The sequence below is a fragment of the Abramis brama genome, assembly GCF_963993115.1.
Source record: "Abramis brama genome assembly, chromosome: 14".
Taxonomy (NCBI): Eukaryota; Metazoa; Chordata; class Actinopteri; order Cypriniformes; family Leuciscidae; genus Abramis; species Abramis brama.
This window is the reverse complement of record NC_139976.1, coordinates 35,150,954-35,166,872: the sequence shown is the minus strand read 5'-3', so window position 1 is coordinate 35,166,872 and position 15,919 is coordinate 35,150,954. Positions and strand designations below refer to the sequence as shown.

Below are 15,919 nucleotides of genomic sequence, written 5' to 3'. Positions count from 1 at the left end.
CGCATATAGCTCAGTAATGTCAGTTCTATGTATTTTCTGAGAGGGGGCGGGATTTTTGTTGGGAAAGTCGGGGGAGAGCCCCCCCCCCCACCTATAAAAGCCACACTCCATCCAGTGTCCAACAGTGGAACTACAACAAATTATAAATAGAGCATAATGGCTCTTACACCATGAATGCTGCTGTTAAATGCTCTGGCGAGGAGATAAACATGGCGGACTGTGGACATGGCTTTCCCGTACTCTTAAGAAAAAGAAGAGGGAAATATGGAACTGCTCGTCTGGAGAGACTGTTTATGATTTATGTGGATTATAAAAAAAGGACTGAGTGGATTTTTACCATTATAGGCTGGTTGTTTACACACACACTGTGGACAGACGTCTGTGTTCAAACACCTTATAAAAATGAATTTTGCATAATAGGTCCACTTTAAGATTTTCTGGTAGGTCTAACAGTAGTATTTAGATAAGAATTACTACAGAATTTGAATGAATGATTGGCTGATCAGAGGATGCAGATCATCCACAGAAACCCAGATGATCATATACTGTAACTCTAGCCAAAGGATATCAGAAAAAAAAAAACATACTGCGTTAACTGATCAAATATTTTTCATTAAATAATTTTTTTTATTAAATATTTTTTTATATTAAACAGAAAAACATTACTTGCTGAAATTTGTGACAAAATTATTTTGCTGACATAATTATAGACAATTATTAAATATTTAAATTAAAATATTTTAAAATAAAACAGGTCATGCATTGATCATTTGAAAGAAAACAAACTTGGCTTTTTAAGAGTTTCAGTCCCTGATTTATACTGCCAAATCTCTTTATAACATGGTTTTATGTCTACCTCAGGTTAATAACAATGGGCATTTGACATTCGGTGGGCCTCTTCGAGATTATACACCTTCGCAAGTCAACAGAGACATCATTGCTCCACTGTGGACAAACATGGACAACACTGTCACTGGAAGCATCTCCTATCGTCAGGTCACCAGAGGCGGACTCTTACTAGCAGCCTCAAACAGCATAAACCAGTATTTTCCCAATCTGAACTTCACTGCCTCATGGCTGCTCATTGCCACTTGGGATAAAGTACCATACTTTTACAACTCACGATCGGTAAGCCAGCCTATATGTTAATGGTCTTCTTTGTCAGGTCTTGTCACATTTACATTACATTTAGTCATTTAGCAGACGCTTTTATCCAAAGCGACTTACAAAGTAGGACTAGATTAAGCGAGTCATCATGAAGAGGCAAAAAACAAAAAGCAGCGCAAGAAGTGCTCAAGATACAAAGTTCAGGCATTATTCAGAGTAGCATAAGCCCGATAAGTGAGGTTTAGAGGGAAAGGGGAGTTTTTTTTTATTTTTATTTTATTTTTTTATTTTTATGTGGTTAAGTGCTCACGGAAGAGATGGGTTTTCAGATGTTTTTTGAAGGTTGTCAGGGATTCTGCATTCCGGATGAGGGTGGGGAGAGCATTCCACCAGCATGGAACTGTGAATGAGAATGTTCTGGAAAGTGATTTTGTGGCTTTCTGGGATGGAACCACGAGACGTCGCTCGTTGGCCGATCGTAGGCTTCTGGTAGGGATGTAGACTCGTAGGAGTGAGTGAAAGTAGGAGGGAGCTGAGCCTGTGATAGATCTGTAAGCAAGCGTCAATGCCTTGAACTTGATGTGAGCAGTGAGAGGTAGCCAGTGCAGTGAGATGAACAGAGGAGTGACGTGGGCCCTCTTTGGCTCGTTGAAGACAAGACGAGCTGCAGCATTTTGGATCATCTGTAGGGGTTTAGTTGCACATGCTGGAAGTCCGGCCAGAAGAGCATTACAGTAGTCAAGCCTAGAAATGACCAGGGCCTGGACGAGAAGTTGTGTTGCATGCTCAGTTAGGAAAGGCCTGATCTTCCTGATGTTGTGCAGTGCAAACCTGCATGATCGAGCTGTCTTTGAAATGTGATCTGTGAAGGTCAGCTGGTCATCAAACGTTACTCCAAGATTTCTCACCGACCTTGATGGGGTGATTGCTGATGACTCTAGCTGGATAGTGAAGTTGTGCTGTAGAGGCGGATTGGCAGGGAGGACGAGAAGCTCAGTCTTTGCCAAGTTGAGCTGCAGGTGATGTTCCTTCATCCACGTCGAGATGTCCGCCAGGCAGCTTGAGATCCGTGCAGCTACTGTGGGGTCATCTGGTTGAAACGAGAGGAAGAGCTGTGTGTCATCAGCATAGCAGTGGTAGGAGAAGCCGTGTGCTTGTATGACCATCTGAGACCCTTGTCCCTTAATGGATGTTATACATTGGATGTCTTTGTTCTGTTACTTTGTTCATGGTTCCTTGAAGTGATGGGAAACCAAGGCTTTCTGAAGCGTTTGAGGCTTTCATCAAATTGTGCCGAAAAACGGTTCATAACTCGAAGCTTTTAACTCAATGCGCATTAGCGACATCTGGTGGTCAGACTTGTTTTCTCCACCATCTGAGACCCTGGCCTGGATATGTGCCCAAGGTTCCCACCACTCCCTTTCGAGATCAGGTGGTGAACCTGCAAGCGCTGCCCTTGGAGGAGGCAGAGGCACTGCTCTGTCCAGTATGCGCCCTCCATGCTTACGTAGACAGAACGCAGTGTTTCAGGACCTCAGACCAGCTCTTTGTCTGTTATGGTGGGAAGCTGAAGGGAAAGGCTCTGTCCAAGTAAAGGTTGTCTCACTGGATAGCAGACACCATTGCTTTGGCATACCAGCAGCAAGGTCGACTGTGCCCCCTTGGTGTGAAGGCTCACTCCACCTCTCGCTAACAGACGTCTGCAGAGCTGCTGGCTGGGCTACACCCAACACGTTGGCGAGATTTTACAATCTCAGAGCCAGTGTCCTCTCATGTACTCGCTTCAACCAGCCGGTACTAGGATCTGCTCAGGTGTCTTTGCTTGCTCGCCATTCCACCCTGCGGACTGCATACGTGCGATATTCTCCTCAGGTGCGCCTCCCCGAGAAGCCCTGAGTTCCTCCAGCGCTGTTGACGTCAATGGTCAATGCCAGAGTTATGCCACCGGCAGCTTCTGCGTTGGCCAGGTGCCTCCATGTGCAAAGTTCCCCCTCTGGGCGACCGCCACATGTATATTTCCACTGTAAGCCTCTCTCGAACATGTGTCTTTCCCTTGGCAAGCTATCTTGCGACCCCTGGGGTTGAAACATTCCACCCTACGGGCTGGACACCCCAGTGTTTTTCCATATGCTTCCCAGTGTACCTTGGTATTCCTGTGTTAAAGTCTGCGTAAACCAGAAGTTGCAAACGACTTTTCTCCAGTGTTGTGACATATTTCCCAGTGAAAAGGAATATTGAACAGAGGGCAGGGTTTTACTCTAGCGCTCCTCCTCTCCATCTCTCGTTCATAACAGACTAACGGTTTGAGGGGAGTGGTTAAGCGTTTCCCAACCCAAGCCGCCAAACCTACGTCATCAGAGAAGGAACGCCATTCCAGACCGGAAGTAACTTTTCAGACTTTGATTGAAGATTACGACGGCAAACAATTTTTTTCTGTGTATTAACTTGCACGGATTAATTGTTCACCACAAGACTAGTAATATGCGCTAACAAAGTAAATAGGGTCAATTTTGATTTCAGTTGGACTTTAAGTAGGAGTCCTTTTTCCGTGCTAGTCTCACGACAGGGATCTCAGACTTACGCAGGGCACTGGAAGACAGCCGAGGTGGCGTGATTAGACTGGGAACCCCATTAGTCGTCACAACGTAACTCGTAGTGACCACGAAAGGGAACATCTTGGTAACGTATGTAACACTCATTCCCTGAGTAGGGAACGGAGACGTTACGTCTCCTTGCCACTTCCACTGTACCGCTGGAACGCCTGAGTTCAGTCTCAGCTCATCAGCTAAGAAACATATCTGCATGTTGCCAGTGTACTTCCTTATATACCCTTGAGGTGGGGCGGAGTTACGCTATGCAAATTCTGCTGACCAATGGCATTTCTTTGCCATTGGCTCGTTTTATTTCTCAAAGGTGAGAGGCTTTCTATGCGAAATCCCATTCGTCGTCACAACGTAACGTCTCCGTTCCCTACTCAGGGAACGAGGGTTACATATGTAATCGAGACATTTCTTGATTTACTTCACTTTGTTACTCAAAGTCATGAGTTTATAAACTTATATATCTGTCTAGTTTAATTTCCCCTTTTGTTATATTCGGACACGATTCACTAACATGCGCACACACACACACACACACACACACACACACACACACACACACACACACACACACACACACACTGACTGAGTGTTTTTGACCAAAGGGTTTGGAAACATTTAGGATTCAAAAGCATATGAATGTTATTCCTTCAAGAAAAATAAATGTTAGTTATGATTAATTAAAAAAATCCATCACAGGGGTCTCTGAGACCCCAGCTATAAAACATGATTTAATGCAATAGAGGTGTGCCGTGCATTCAGTTTCTGTCTGGTGTTGAGGTTACAGTTGACTCAACTTGATCTCCTACTGACAAGTGGAACCCTCGAAGTGACGGGATAATAATTCCCCTTTTATGCATTAGGTGGGTTTTTTTTAAAAATCCAGCTGTCCCGACCTTCCGATACTGCAAAGCTTCAAATGTCAACAATCACGTGGTATTGTCATTTCGATACAAGCATCTCCAGTGTGTGAATACGGTAGTCTACAATAATGCTTTGAAAACTGCGTCGGAGCATTGGAGCCCCGGTATCAACCTTCCCATCACTAGTTCCTTGTGCTTTGTTTCATGATTCCTGCTTCTTTGTGTTTTGTTTATTTGTTTATTAAACTCCACTACATTTGGATCCTCTAGCCCTTGTTTCTGAGTTTCACCAAAGTAAAACGTTTAACATTACTTGGTGAAAATTCATGGGCGAAATTCAGTCATTCCAATAGGATTAGGAATAGAAATGAGAATTCACTCATTTTCAAGTTGGTCATGCAACAGAAAGCTTATTGGTTTGAAAATTACTTCTGTGTGAGCAGTGAATCGCTACACTACACTACTGACAATAGACAATCAACCTTTTCGCCCACAAATTTCACTGAATTGTTCCTTTGAAAATGTGTGTAAAAGAAAGGAAAGCTGTTTGAAGATTAAAGCACAAAATAGGAAGATAAATATCTTTATGATAAGGCACTGCAGAATTAATTAATCAAACATTTAAAAAAAAACAATTACTCTGTGTCTATGAGCTATTAGAATAATTTTCTGTTTCTGTAACAGAGTTCATCTTTTCAAGTTGTTTTGGTCTCTGGTGGCTCTCTGTCTTTTGTCATGATGAACTACGGAAATATCTCCTCTACGGATCAAAGGTTTCAGGTTAGAAAGAATTGGATCTCTAAACTCTGGCACTAAGATAGTACTAGAGTACTTGTAAAGATCTTGATGATGACTGATTTTTGTTTACTCAGGCTGGCTATGACACAATAGACTCAACAAATTATTTTTCAATCCCTGTGGCTGATGCAAATAAGCTGTCCAACTCCAGCAATGTCAATGTCCCAGGACGATGGGCATTCCGTGTTGATTGCGGGCCTAAGCCGGGTAACGTCACTGTTTAATATAAAGAATTTGATAAATAGCCTTGAAATATAACATGCAAGAAAAATGTATGCATTATAAATCTTTAAACAGTCATAATGATACTATTGGGAATATTAGGAATATTCTACCCATATGGAGATGTAGAGGATGAGAAAAACCCACAGTCGGATGATGGAAGTTCTCCACCGATCCCCTTGCTGCAGCCATTTGTGTACTTTGGCCATGTATATGACAAAATATTTGTAAGAACAATTCATTAATAACATACATTAATATTTATTCCATATAGATGATGTTAATTGAAAATCCAGATAAAATATTTTGATCCTACAGGTGAATAATAACGGAGACCTGACCTTCGATGAGCCACTTTCCCAGTGGGATCCCTATTATTTTCCTGCATACTCGACTAGAGACATCATCGCTCCACTGTGGACAGGCTTTAATAATAATGGGAAAGGAAACATCTCTTATCGACAAGTAACAGATGGTCGTCTCTTGAATCGGGCTTCAAGAGACATAAACAAATGTTTTCCCAACTTGAACTTCTCTGCCTCATGGGTTTTTATCACTACATGGCATAAAGTACCATACTTTGGAAACACAGAGGCAGTACGTTTTTCGGTCACACTTTAGATTATGGTCAAACTCTTACTATTAATTAACAACTAACAATGACTTTTCCCTCATTAAACTCCTAATTACTGCTTATTAATAGTTAGTAAGGTAGTTAAGTTTAGGTACTGGATGATTAAGGGATGTAGAATATGGTAAAATAAGGCATTAATATGTGCTCTAAGTACTAATAAACAGCTAATATCCTAGTAATATGCATGCTAATAAGAAACTAGTTAATAGTGTGAAACTTAAACTTAAGTGTTACCAGTTTTTCTTTCAATAAGCATGCACTTTTTAAACTTGAATGTTTATTCATCTCTCAATCATCATTGTATTGTATTTTATGTTTTGCCCCCATAAAAACTACATAGATTTGATCATAAAATTAAGCATTTAAAATATCATCTTAAGACATAACTGGCAGATATAGAGTGACAACTGATATTTATATGCATTTTATGTAAGCAGTCTGTTATACTGTTAGAAATATCTCATTGATTTACATTACAAAGCTATCAGAATTTCATCATACTTTTTTGGCTATATAATATAAAATCAGCAACTGCTCCAAACTGCATATTTTTTGCTCAGTTTTTTTCACTCCTCCAATGTGAGCTTCATATTTTCACTAAATCATTCTACTGTTTATAAGCCATAAAAGCCTGATGTATCAAATATGACGCTGAACAAAAAACATGCAATTTATTTATTTTTTATTTTTTTAATAATTTGTCTAAAAGCTCTGTTTATGATAATTAAAACACATAAATGGGAAGATGAACTGCTTTTAGTAAAGGCACTGCAGAATAAATCAAGCATAAAGAATTACTCAATGTCTATGAGATTTTAGGATAATTTTATTTTTCTGTTACAGAGTTCATCTTTTCAAGTTGTTTTGGTCTCTGGTGGCTCTCTGTCTTTTGTCATGATGAACTACGGAAATATCTCCTCTACAGATCAAAGTTTTCAGGTTAGAAAGAGTTAGATCTCTAAACTCTGGCACTAAGATAGTACTAGAGTACTTGTAAAGTTCTTGATGATGATTGAGTTTTGTTTACTCAGGTTGGCTATGACACAATAGACTCAACAAATTATTTTTCAATCCCTGTGGCTGATGCAAATAAGATGTCCAACTCCAGCAATGTCAATGTCCCAGGACGATGGGCATTCCGTGTTGATTGCGGGCCTAAGCCGGGTAACGTCACTGTTTAATATAAAGAATTTGATAAATAAGCATGAAATATAACATGCAAGAAAAATGTATGCATTATAAATCTTTAAACAGTCATAATGATACTATTGGGAATATTAGGAATATTCTACCCATATGGAGATGTAGAGGATGAGAAAAACCCACAGACGGATGATGGAACTTCTCCACCGATCCCCTTGCTGCAGCCATTTGTGTACTTTGGCCATGTATATGACAAAATATTTGTAAGAACAATTCATTAATAACATTAATTAATATATATTCCACATAGATGATGTTACTTGAAAATCCAGATAACATATTTTGATCCTGCAGGTGAATAATAACGGAGACCTGACCTTCGATGGGCCACTTTACCAATCTTATCCCTATGATTTTCCTGCATACTCGACTAGAGACATCATCGCTGCACTGTGGACAGACATTGACATTACAGATAAAGGAACCATCTCTTATCGACAAGTAACAGATGGTCATCTCTTGAATCGGGCTTCAAAAGACATAAACAGAAATTTTCCTAACTTGAACTTCTCTGCCTCTTGGGTTTTTATTGCTACATGGCATAAAGTACCGTACTATAGAATGAGAGAGGCCGTAAGTTTTTCTCTCAATTATCATGCACATTTATTGCATAATATTTATATTGAACTGAAATGTATGGCATATCCAGAAAGATGCTTGTATAAATGAGGAACTTCTGGTTTCTTCCAGGAGTCGACCTTCCAAGTGGTTTTGATGTCTGGAAAAAACCTGTCATTTACACTCATGCATTATGGTCACATCACCTCCACCTCAGCTGTAGTGGTAAAGCAGTGTGGAAAATGTGCTAATAGTTGATCTTTTGTAGTGTGAAATGTTTTTGAATGTGAATTTTGAGTTTTTTTCTTTGTGTTTTCTTCATTAACAGTCTGGATATGACACAAATTACTCAACTAATTTCTTTTCAATTCCGGTTTCTGACATCACAAACCTGCCATACACAAGCAATGTCAATGTCACGGGTAGATGGGTATTTCGTGTTGACAATTCATCAGAAAGAAATGGTAAATATTTACCATTTACCTCAATTTCAGATGTCTAATTATATAATTGTTGCATTTGTTTGTTTCTTTAAATAGTGTGTGTAACAGAGTTGCTATATAATAATCTTATATATACCTATATAAGTCGTATAGGTATGTAACATCTGCCTCTGTTCTGCTTTGCAGGATTTTGTCACAGAACTAACCCTCAAGGTAAATTAATTTCACATCAACAATTTGGTTTCTAGATAAATATAGTCAAATAATTGATAACTCTGTCTTTGGTGAAATCATTGTGCAAATGACATATCTATAGCAGAATGTACATTCAATCTGGCTTGTGCCCCCTCCGATTTCTGAGGCAGCTGGATTTTGAATGCAACTTCCAAAACAATCAAAACATATATATTTTTTACCTTTAATCAATGAAATAATTATTGTAGGTGAAATATATCAATGCTGAAAATTAATCACCTTTTTGTGAGATTCGCTGTTTTTTACAGATATTTTCAGATATTTAGTACATATACATTTAAAGTCATCTAATGTGAAGGTGCCTTTTGCTTGGCTTCTTGAATATGGCAGTATAGTCTCGGGAATTAAAAATATTGATCAATATTTTAAAGATAACTTGTTAATCATGCTTTTTTTTTTTTCTTTTTTTTTTTGAGAATTTTGCTTGAGTAATTACATAAAATGTAGAAATTTAATTGGGATTTAAATGTGGGTCCCCTTCAACAAATGAGGTGCATGACGCCGTCTGCTGCAGTACTGCTGGAGAAGTTCTTGAGTTATACAACATTGTGTTTTGTTTGCAGCCTCAGATGATCCTCCCAGTGCTCAGGTGTGTGGGAGAACCACATTTAGCACCAGCAGCAGCAGTTGGATAGTAGGAGGTCAGAACGCTTCAGATGGACGCTGGCCATGGCAGGCTAGCCTTCTTCTGGATGGCAGACACTTCTGTGGAGGTTCTCTCATCAACAAAGAGTGGGTGCTGACTGCTGCCCACTGTGTTGAAAGGTAAACTCATTCAACTAAATACTTAAAGCTGCCGTCGGCAACATTTTTTTGATCATATTCAGTGAAATTGACACTATAATCCGACAGAACAACATAAATAAGGTGGTTTTAGAAAAAAACCCGAGCTTCTAACTCCACCTGGAGCGTGTTATTTGTTTTGCAAAAATCCACCGCTCCCGGATCATCGGGTCCAATCAGCGCAGGGGGGTGTGAGATCTGACTGTCAATCACAGGTTGTGCACACGCCACAGATCCCCCCTCCCTCGCGCACGTTAATATCACATGCACACGCCACGCCAGAAGTTCGCCTGAAGATTGCATGAAGCCTGATGGCGGAGAGAAAATCTACTAACAAGCTTCCAGTTCCTCGGTTATTGCTATCTATGGGTAGATTAGCCAGGGCAACCTACCGCCGAGTCCATGGTGTTGATCGATGCTGAAGAGACGGATGCGTTCACAGAAAATCAGGTACACACGCACAGTGACGCACTGACGAGCACGACCTCGATGGGAGGGTGCTCGCTGGTAGTGGGGGAGGGGCATGAGAGTTGTAAACATTAAGTCGACTCAATCTGCCAGACTTGCCGACTGCAACTTTAAGATTTCATGGATGCTTTGAGTAGATTATAGGGGTGAAACGGTACACAGAAGTCACGGTTCAGTATGTACCTCTGCTTTGGGGTCCATACGAGTTTGGTACAACAACAAAAAACCAACAAACCCCCCACATTTTTTTACATTTATTTTGAACAGACAGTAGTGCAAATTACAGTTTGTTCCAAATAGCGGCATTTAATCCCCCATGAGATATTTGCTGCAGTACAGCCTTTTTTAGTATATTAAAGGGATAGTTCACCCAAAAATGAAAATTAGCCCATGATTTACTTGGTGAACTTTTTGAGTACCTTCAGAGCATGGTGCCGAAGAAACATACTGGGTTTTCCGTAACGGTATGCCAATGCGTTCGTTGGCTCAGACACTTAAGGCTCAGACACTTTGTCACAGCCGTTTCTTGGCATGCACTCCCCTCAGCATGGCAGCGTGGGTATCTCATTCCCCAATAGTGTCTCAGGACGCAGTGCGAATTCCCTTTCGAAAGGTAACGTCTCGGGTTACGACTGTAACCCTGGTTCCCTGCGAACAGGGAACGAGACAGAGCGTCTCTTTGCCATGCTTCTAGGCTGCCTGCACAGTCCCTTCAGACGAAGAAGTGGATGACATGTTCTCTAGGCGCCCTCTTATACTTCCGCTGTCGCTGGCCAATACATTTGCCGTGATTAAACAAGTGCTTCAGACATCAGTCACGCTGAAGCGTTCCCCAATAGTGTCTCAGGACGTAGTGTCTCGTTCCCTGTTCTCAGGGAACCAGGGTTACAGTTGTAAAATTGTCTTCATAAATCTACATATTTTTTTAAGGCATGGTTATGGGTTTAGAGGTAGGAGTGGGATTATTAGCTCAGAATATCTTTTTAATGCTAGATTGTTACTAAAAGTGTCATTCTCCTACACATTTCTCTCCATTCAATTTTATATAATCTTATATCCTCTAAAATGTTATGTTTGGGTTTGGGGGAAGGGAACAATTTATCTATAAAATGGTAAAAGGTCAATTATACAAATATTTATGATATAAAAGGTTTGTAAATATTTTATGTTTTGTACCTGTAAATGTAAATTTAACTTTAATACCTTGTTTAATTAATACCTACGTATTATCAATGAGACCAGGCTGCATACTGTATATTGATATTCAAATTTCTAAGGCCTCTAAATTGTAAACATGATCAAAACTTTGCTGAAAAATCATTTGTACACAATCTACTACATGGCTTTTGTTCTTCTTCTTTTATTAAGTAAAATGCCTTTTGGTATTATTATAAAAACGTGGACGCTTCAGTTCGAGGTTCACGTGTCTTTTTGGTGTGAAATCTTTACTGATTTTTATAAAGTGTGTGTTAGAATAACTTCTTTTATTGTTAGCAATATCTCAAGATGAGCATTTACTACCCTGAAACTACTTAGATTTACTTTATTATCTATATTTATTATAAATCTTGTTAAATGTGAGTATCGAATCTTATGCATAGGCTTTTGGAGCCTCAATAATCTCAAACATCATTATTTTGCATTACATTGTTTTAAAACTACAGAGCTTTGATCATAAAACTAAGCATTTAAATATCACTAACTAAGATATATTATTGGCACGTTTGGCAGATATAGAGTGACAACTGATATTTATGCATTTTATGCAAGTAATCTGTTATAAAGATCTCACTGATGATTTACATCACATGCTATATCAGACTTTCATCTTACTTTTTGGCCAAATAATTGTCTATTGCCATATTCATATATTGTCTAAAGGCTCAATTGAACTGTTCCATTTATTTAAAAAATATAGATTTATAATATTTCATATGACAGGCTTTACAAGGTTAAAACTCTTCTTGACTTATTTTTCTTTCTATTTCTTTAACTTCCTCAGTTATTCCATCTTTTCTTTAAATGTGGTTTTGGGGCGTCAGACCCAGGGAGGCTTCAACCCCAATGAAGTGTTTAGAAATGTGAGGACAATCATCAAACATCCCAGTTACAACTATCTTACGAAAGACAATGATATCGCTCTGCTCAAACTGAAATCTCCCGTCACCTTCACTGACTACATCAGACCCGTCTGTCTAGCAGCTGATCACAGTGTGTTTAACAACGGCACAGACAGCTGGATCACTGGATGGGGAAACATGGGTAAAGGAGGTGAGAAATCAGTCCTGTCTCACTTCTTAGTTACATTAAACTCAACACGAAACGCCTTTCACAATCCCATTCCAAACAAGATAGAGTAACAGGATTCTCATGTCTTTCCTACAGTGTCCCTCCCATCCCCTAATGTTCTTCAGGAAGTGGAGGTTCCTGTAATTGGTAATAGACAGTGCAACTGTCTCTATGGAGTTGTAAATATAACAGAAAACATGATCTGTGCTGGTCTACTGGAAGGAGGCAAGGACTCATGTCAGGTACACAAACCCTGTTCAGTTCACTTAGAGTGTCATAAAATGAGTGCTTCAAAATGAAAAATAAACAATTAGGCTTTCTGAAATTGTAAGGTTCATATCCAATCTGTGAAAGATTCTTTTGAGCCACGCTGCTATCAGTAATTGTAATGGTTACTTATGAAATTATACTAGAAATATGAACTAAAACCGCCAGTAGGCAGTGGCAAGTTTTAATAAACAAGTCCTTGAGCCTCAGACAAAGTCCCTTTCAAGGAAAGTCTATTCACTTGGTGGCAGCTATTTCTTTTTCATTTGTGCTGCTACATGTTTTTTCTGGATTCCTTGATTAATAGAAAGTTCAAAAGAGCAGTATTTATTTGAAATATAATTCTTTGGGAACATTATAAATATGTTTACTGTCAATTTTGATCAATTTAATGCATCCTTGCTGAATGAAAGTATTATTTTCTTTCAAACTCTTGAACAGTGAATGTCTCTTTCTAAAATGATTGATTGAGCATTGATTTGTATTTTCAGGGGGATTCAGGAGGTCCGATGGTGAGCAGGCAGAGCTCTGTATGGGTCCAGTCCGGTGTCGTTAGCTTTAGGATTGGCTGTGCTCGACCTGAATATCCCGGTGTTTACACCAGAGTATCCCGCTATCAGGAATGGATCACATCCTTTATGTGCAGCGATCCTCCAGGTTTTGTGCAGTTTTCCTCTGCTGGAAATGATTCTGACAACAATTACACCTGTCCTGGTCCTACTCCTACTTCTCGTCCTACTTCATACTCCTACTTCTACTCCTACTTCTACTCCTTCTTCTCTTCCTTCTACAATAGTTAAAGAAACTAAAATTCCATATTCTGCAACATCTCTTCCACAAAACTCTTCGCTATCATTTTTTTCTATTGCTTATGACAATACTTTTCTTATTTTATTTGTAAACATACACTACTAAAGATAAACTCAAAAGATTGAGACCAGTAAGTTTTTTTAATTATGATTATTTTGAATTAAGGTTGCTTTTTTGCCTGGCAAGAATGCATCACATGCTTTTCAAATGTTCTTTTCATTTTTCTATTCATCAAAGAATGGCTGCTGAAAATTCAGCTTTCCATCACAGGAACAATTTACATTTAAAAAAATAACACAATAGAAAGCAATTAATTTCTTCTATATCCTGTATCCCATCAACTTCTATATACTGGGTTATGATAATTTGTTATATTTTATTGCTATGAATATAAATATGCATGATGGATGTTATACATCACAGAATTATATTTGTTTTACTGGGTTTTGATGTGGCAATATAATTTGTCACAATCAGTTTTGTATTCTGTTGATATTTTTCCACATATGATGTCACATATCAATGTCATTTCAGTTGATTAAGTGTTTTTATCTATTTTTAAGAAAGTGCTGTTGTTCTGTTAGACTGACTTCTGGATGGGCTGATAGACTTTTGTTGCATTGTGGCATGAAATTATTTTTATTATCTTTTTGTTTAGTCTGTATTCTTTCATTGGGTGAAAATATTAAATACAATTTGTAATACACTTTTTAGAAATAATAATTTCATTGTGGTTATGGTGGTATACTGCCTATAACAGGCATTATTTATTTTTTTGTAAAGTGAATGTACCGTTATACAACAATTTCCTACATAAATAATTTAAAAAAATTGGAAGTCTTTAGAAAATGCAATGAAAGATTCCTGGGTTTCTTTACTGTGGGACAACCAATAATTTTCTTCCTCAACTCAATGCATGTCGTCTGGCTTTTTAGTGAAGTTACTGACTTGCACTGCCTTCACTTCTCATTTTAAATAGTTCCCCTCACACTTCCTGGGGTTTTCTACGAAGTCGATGTTCCAGTAATTGTTAAATGTCTGCTGAAAAGTGGAGCCCATATACATGTTCAGCAAACCTGTTTTTGCACACTTCAACTTTAAAGGGGTGGTTGATTATGATTTCACTTTTCTAACTTTAGTTAGTGTGTAATGTTGCTGTTTGAACATAAACAACATCTGCAAAGTTAAAACGCTCACATTTCAAAGCAAAGGAAGATATTTGCTTTTAAAGAAATCATTTTTTTAAGGACTACAACAAACGGCTGGTAGAGACTACACAACATTCCTCCCGGGTTAGTGACATCACCAGGAGGAAGGAGTTGTTGTAGTAGAGCACATTTGTGAGTCTGCTCAAGCTGTCGCATCCGTCTTTTCACATGCAATACAGTACGTTACACAAATGCAATATCATGTCACTCTGTAGGCATCTTACAACAGTTCCCACACAAGCGATTTTATAGATTATCATGACAGAATATGCTAATTGAAGACGGTTAACTCCACATCAGCAACATAAATTCATCAACTAATCATTCAGAAACGTTCTGTGGTATTCTACATGTTGTCACTAATCTGACGCAAAACTTGCGGTAAAATACAAATATGTTTAATCTACTTGGGGAAAACAATTTCAGAGTCAAGTCAGAATAAAATCAAATGTTTACAATTTATTGACCAGGTAATAGAACAATAATTCAAAATCCAATTTATAGAATAAAATCATCGGTCAATCAAATATAACAACAACAATTCAGAAATCGAGGAATTATAGAATATTTACCTGACAACGAAAACTACACACAGCGATCGTGTGGGAACCTACAGACTCCTCGAACCTTTTGCCAATTTTCCTTATAAACCTAATTCAATATGCTTAACAAATGGTGGTGTCTGTCATTATAATTAGATTTTGGTCCCCCTATTGAGGGGTTCACAACTGTGGGATCAGAATTTGTAATTGAATGGGTTCTTGATACCTGCAGAAGAATACTTATTTACATACAGGAGGTAATTTGAATGGAGGATCTGGGGGAGGGGAACACCTTTAAGAGGCACACCACATTTATCATATTATTATAACTTATTTTAGCTTTTCATTATGGCTGGGAGAATGAGACCATTTTACTTTTACATTTTACCATTTACCATTTAAACATGTATAGTTACTTTTTGTACACACTTAACATTGCATAGGTTTTCAATGAGTTTTAGGTGAGGAGGAGAAGGGGAGGATTGTAAAAGTGAGGTGTGAGCTGCCCTGTGTGCTGCGTCTCAGATGTTGCTTTTACATATGCAAGAAAGAGTTCAGATGTTAATTCTCATGAGAGCCTTTTGTTTTCTCGAGGGGTAGCCCAGACTTGCTGGAACCTGCCTTATGCTATGTATATAGTACTTTATCGATTGGTTCAAATCAATTCAATTTCAGCTGTAAAGCATCTCTAAAGAGGATATAGTGTTATCATTCAGCCTAATTCAGTTCCATTTTTTCTCATCCGACAGTGTCAGTGTCACAGGTGCAGCTGGCAGGAAGCACACAAAGACGAAGATTCAAACAAAATAGTTTTTAGTCCAAATATATACAACAGGAGAACTCAAGGGAAGCAGACATAATGAACCTTA

At 38.6% G+C, this 15,919-nt stretch overlaps 1 protein-coding gene across 4 annotated transcripts in view; it reads left to right on the top strand.

Annotated features, from left to right (window-relative positions):
- Positions 1-14,152, top strand: part of LOC311096678 (uncharacterized protein) — a 45,453-nt gene extending 31,301 nt beyond the window's left edge. For 3 of the 4 annotated variants that reach the window (XM_084135974.1, XM_084135975.1, XM_084135977.1), the window contains 16 exons: positions 862-1,128; positions 5,255-5,350; positions 5,443-5,575; positions 5,693-5,817; positions 5,909-6,187; positions 7,068-7,163; positions 7,256-7,388; positions 7,506-7,630; positions 7,722-8,000; positions 8,118-8,210; positions 8,314-8,449; positions 8,615-8,641; positions 9,247-9,448; positions 11,937-12,205; positions 12,320-12,465; positions 12,982-14,152. In XM_084135974.1, coding sequence (XP_083992100.1) covers positions 862-1,128; positions 5,255-5,350; positions 5,443-5,575; positions 5,693-5,817; positions 5,909-6,187; positions 7,068-7,163; positions 7,256-7,388; positions 7,506-7,630; positions 7,722-8,000; positions 8,118-8,210; positions 8,314-8,449; positions 8,615-8,641; positions 9,247-9,448; positions 11,937-12,205; positions 12,320-12,465; positions 12,982-13,290 — 2,715 coding nt within the window. In that variant the 3' untranslated portion in view covers positions 13,291-14,152. Of the gene's footprint in view, positions 1-861; positions 1,129-5,254; positions 5,351-5,442; positions 5,576-5,692; positions 5,818-5,908; positions 6,188-7,067; positions 7,164-7,255; positions 7,389-7,505; positions 7,631-7,721; positions 8,001-8,117; positions 8,211-8,313; positions 8,450-8,614; positions 8,642-9,246; positions 9,449-9,651; positions 9,776-11,936; positions 12,206-12,319; positions 12,466-12,981 lie in introns of those variants that run through there. The other variant, XM_084135976.1, reaches the window with a different exon arrangement.
- Positions 14,153-15,919: the final 1,767 nt, after the last annotated feature.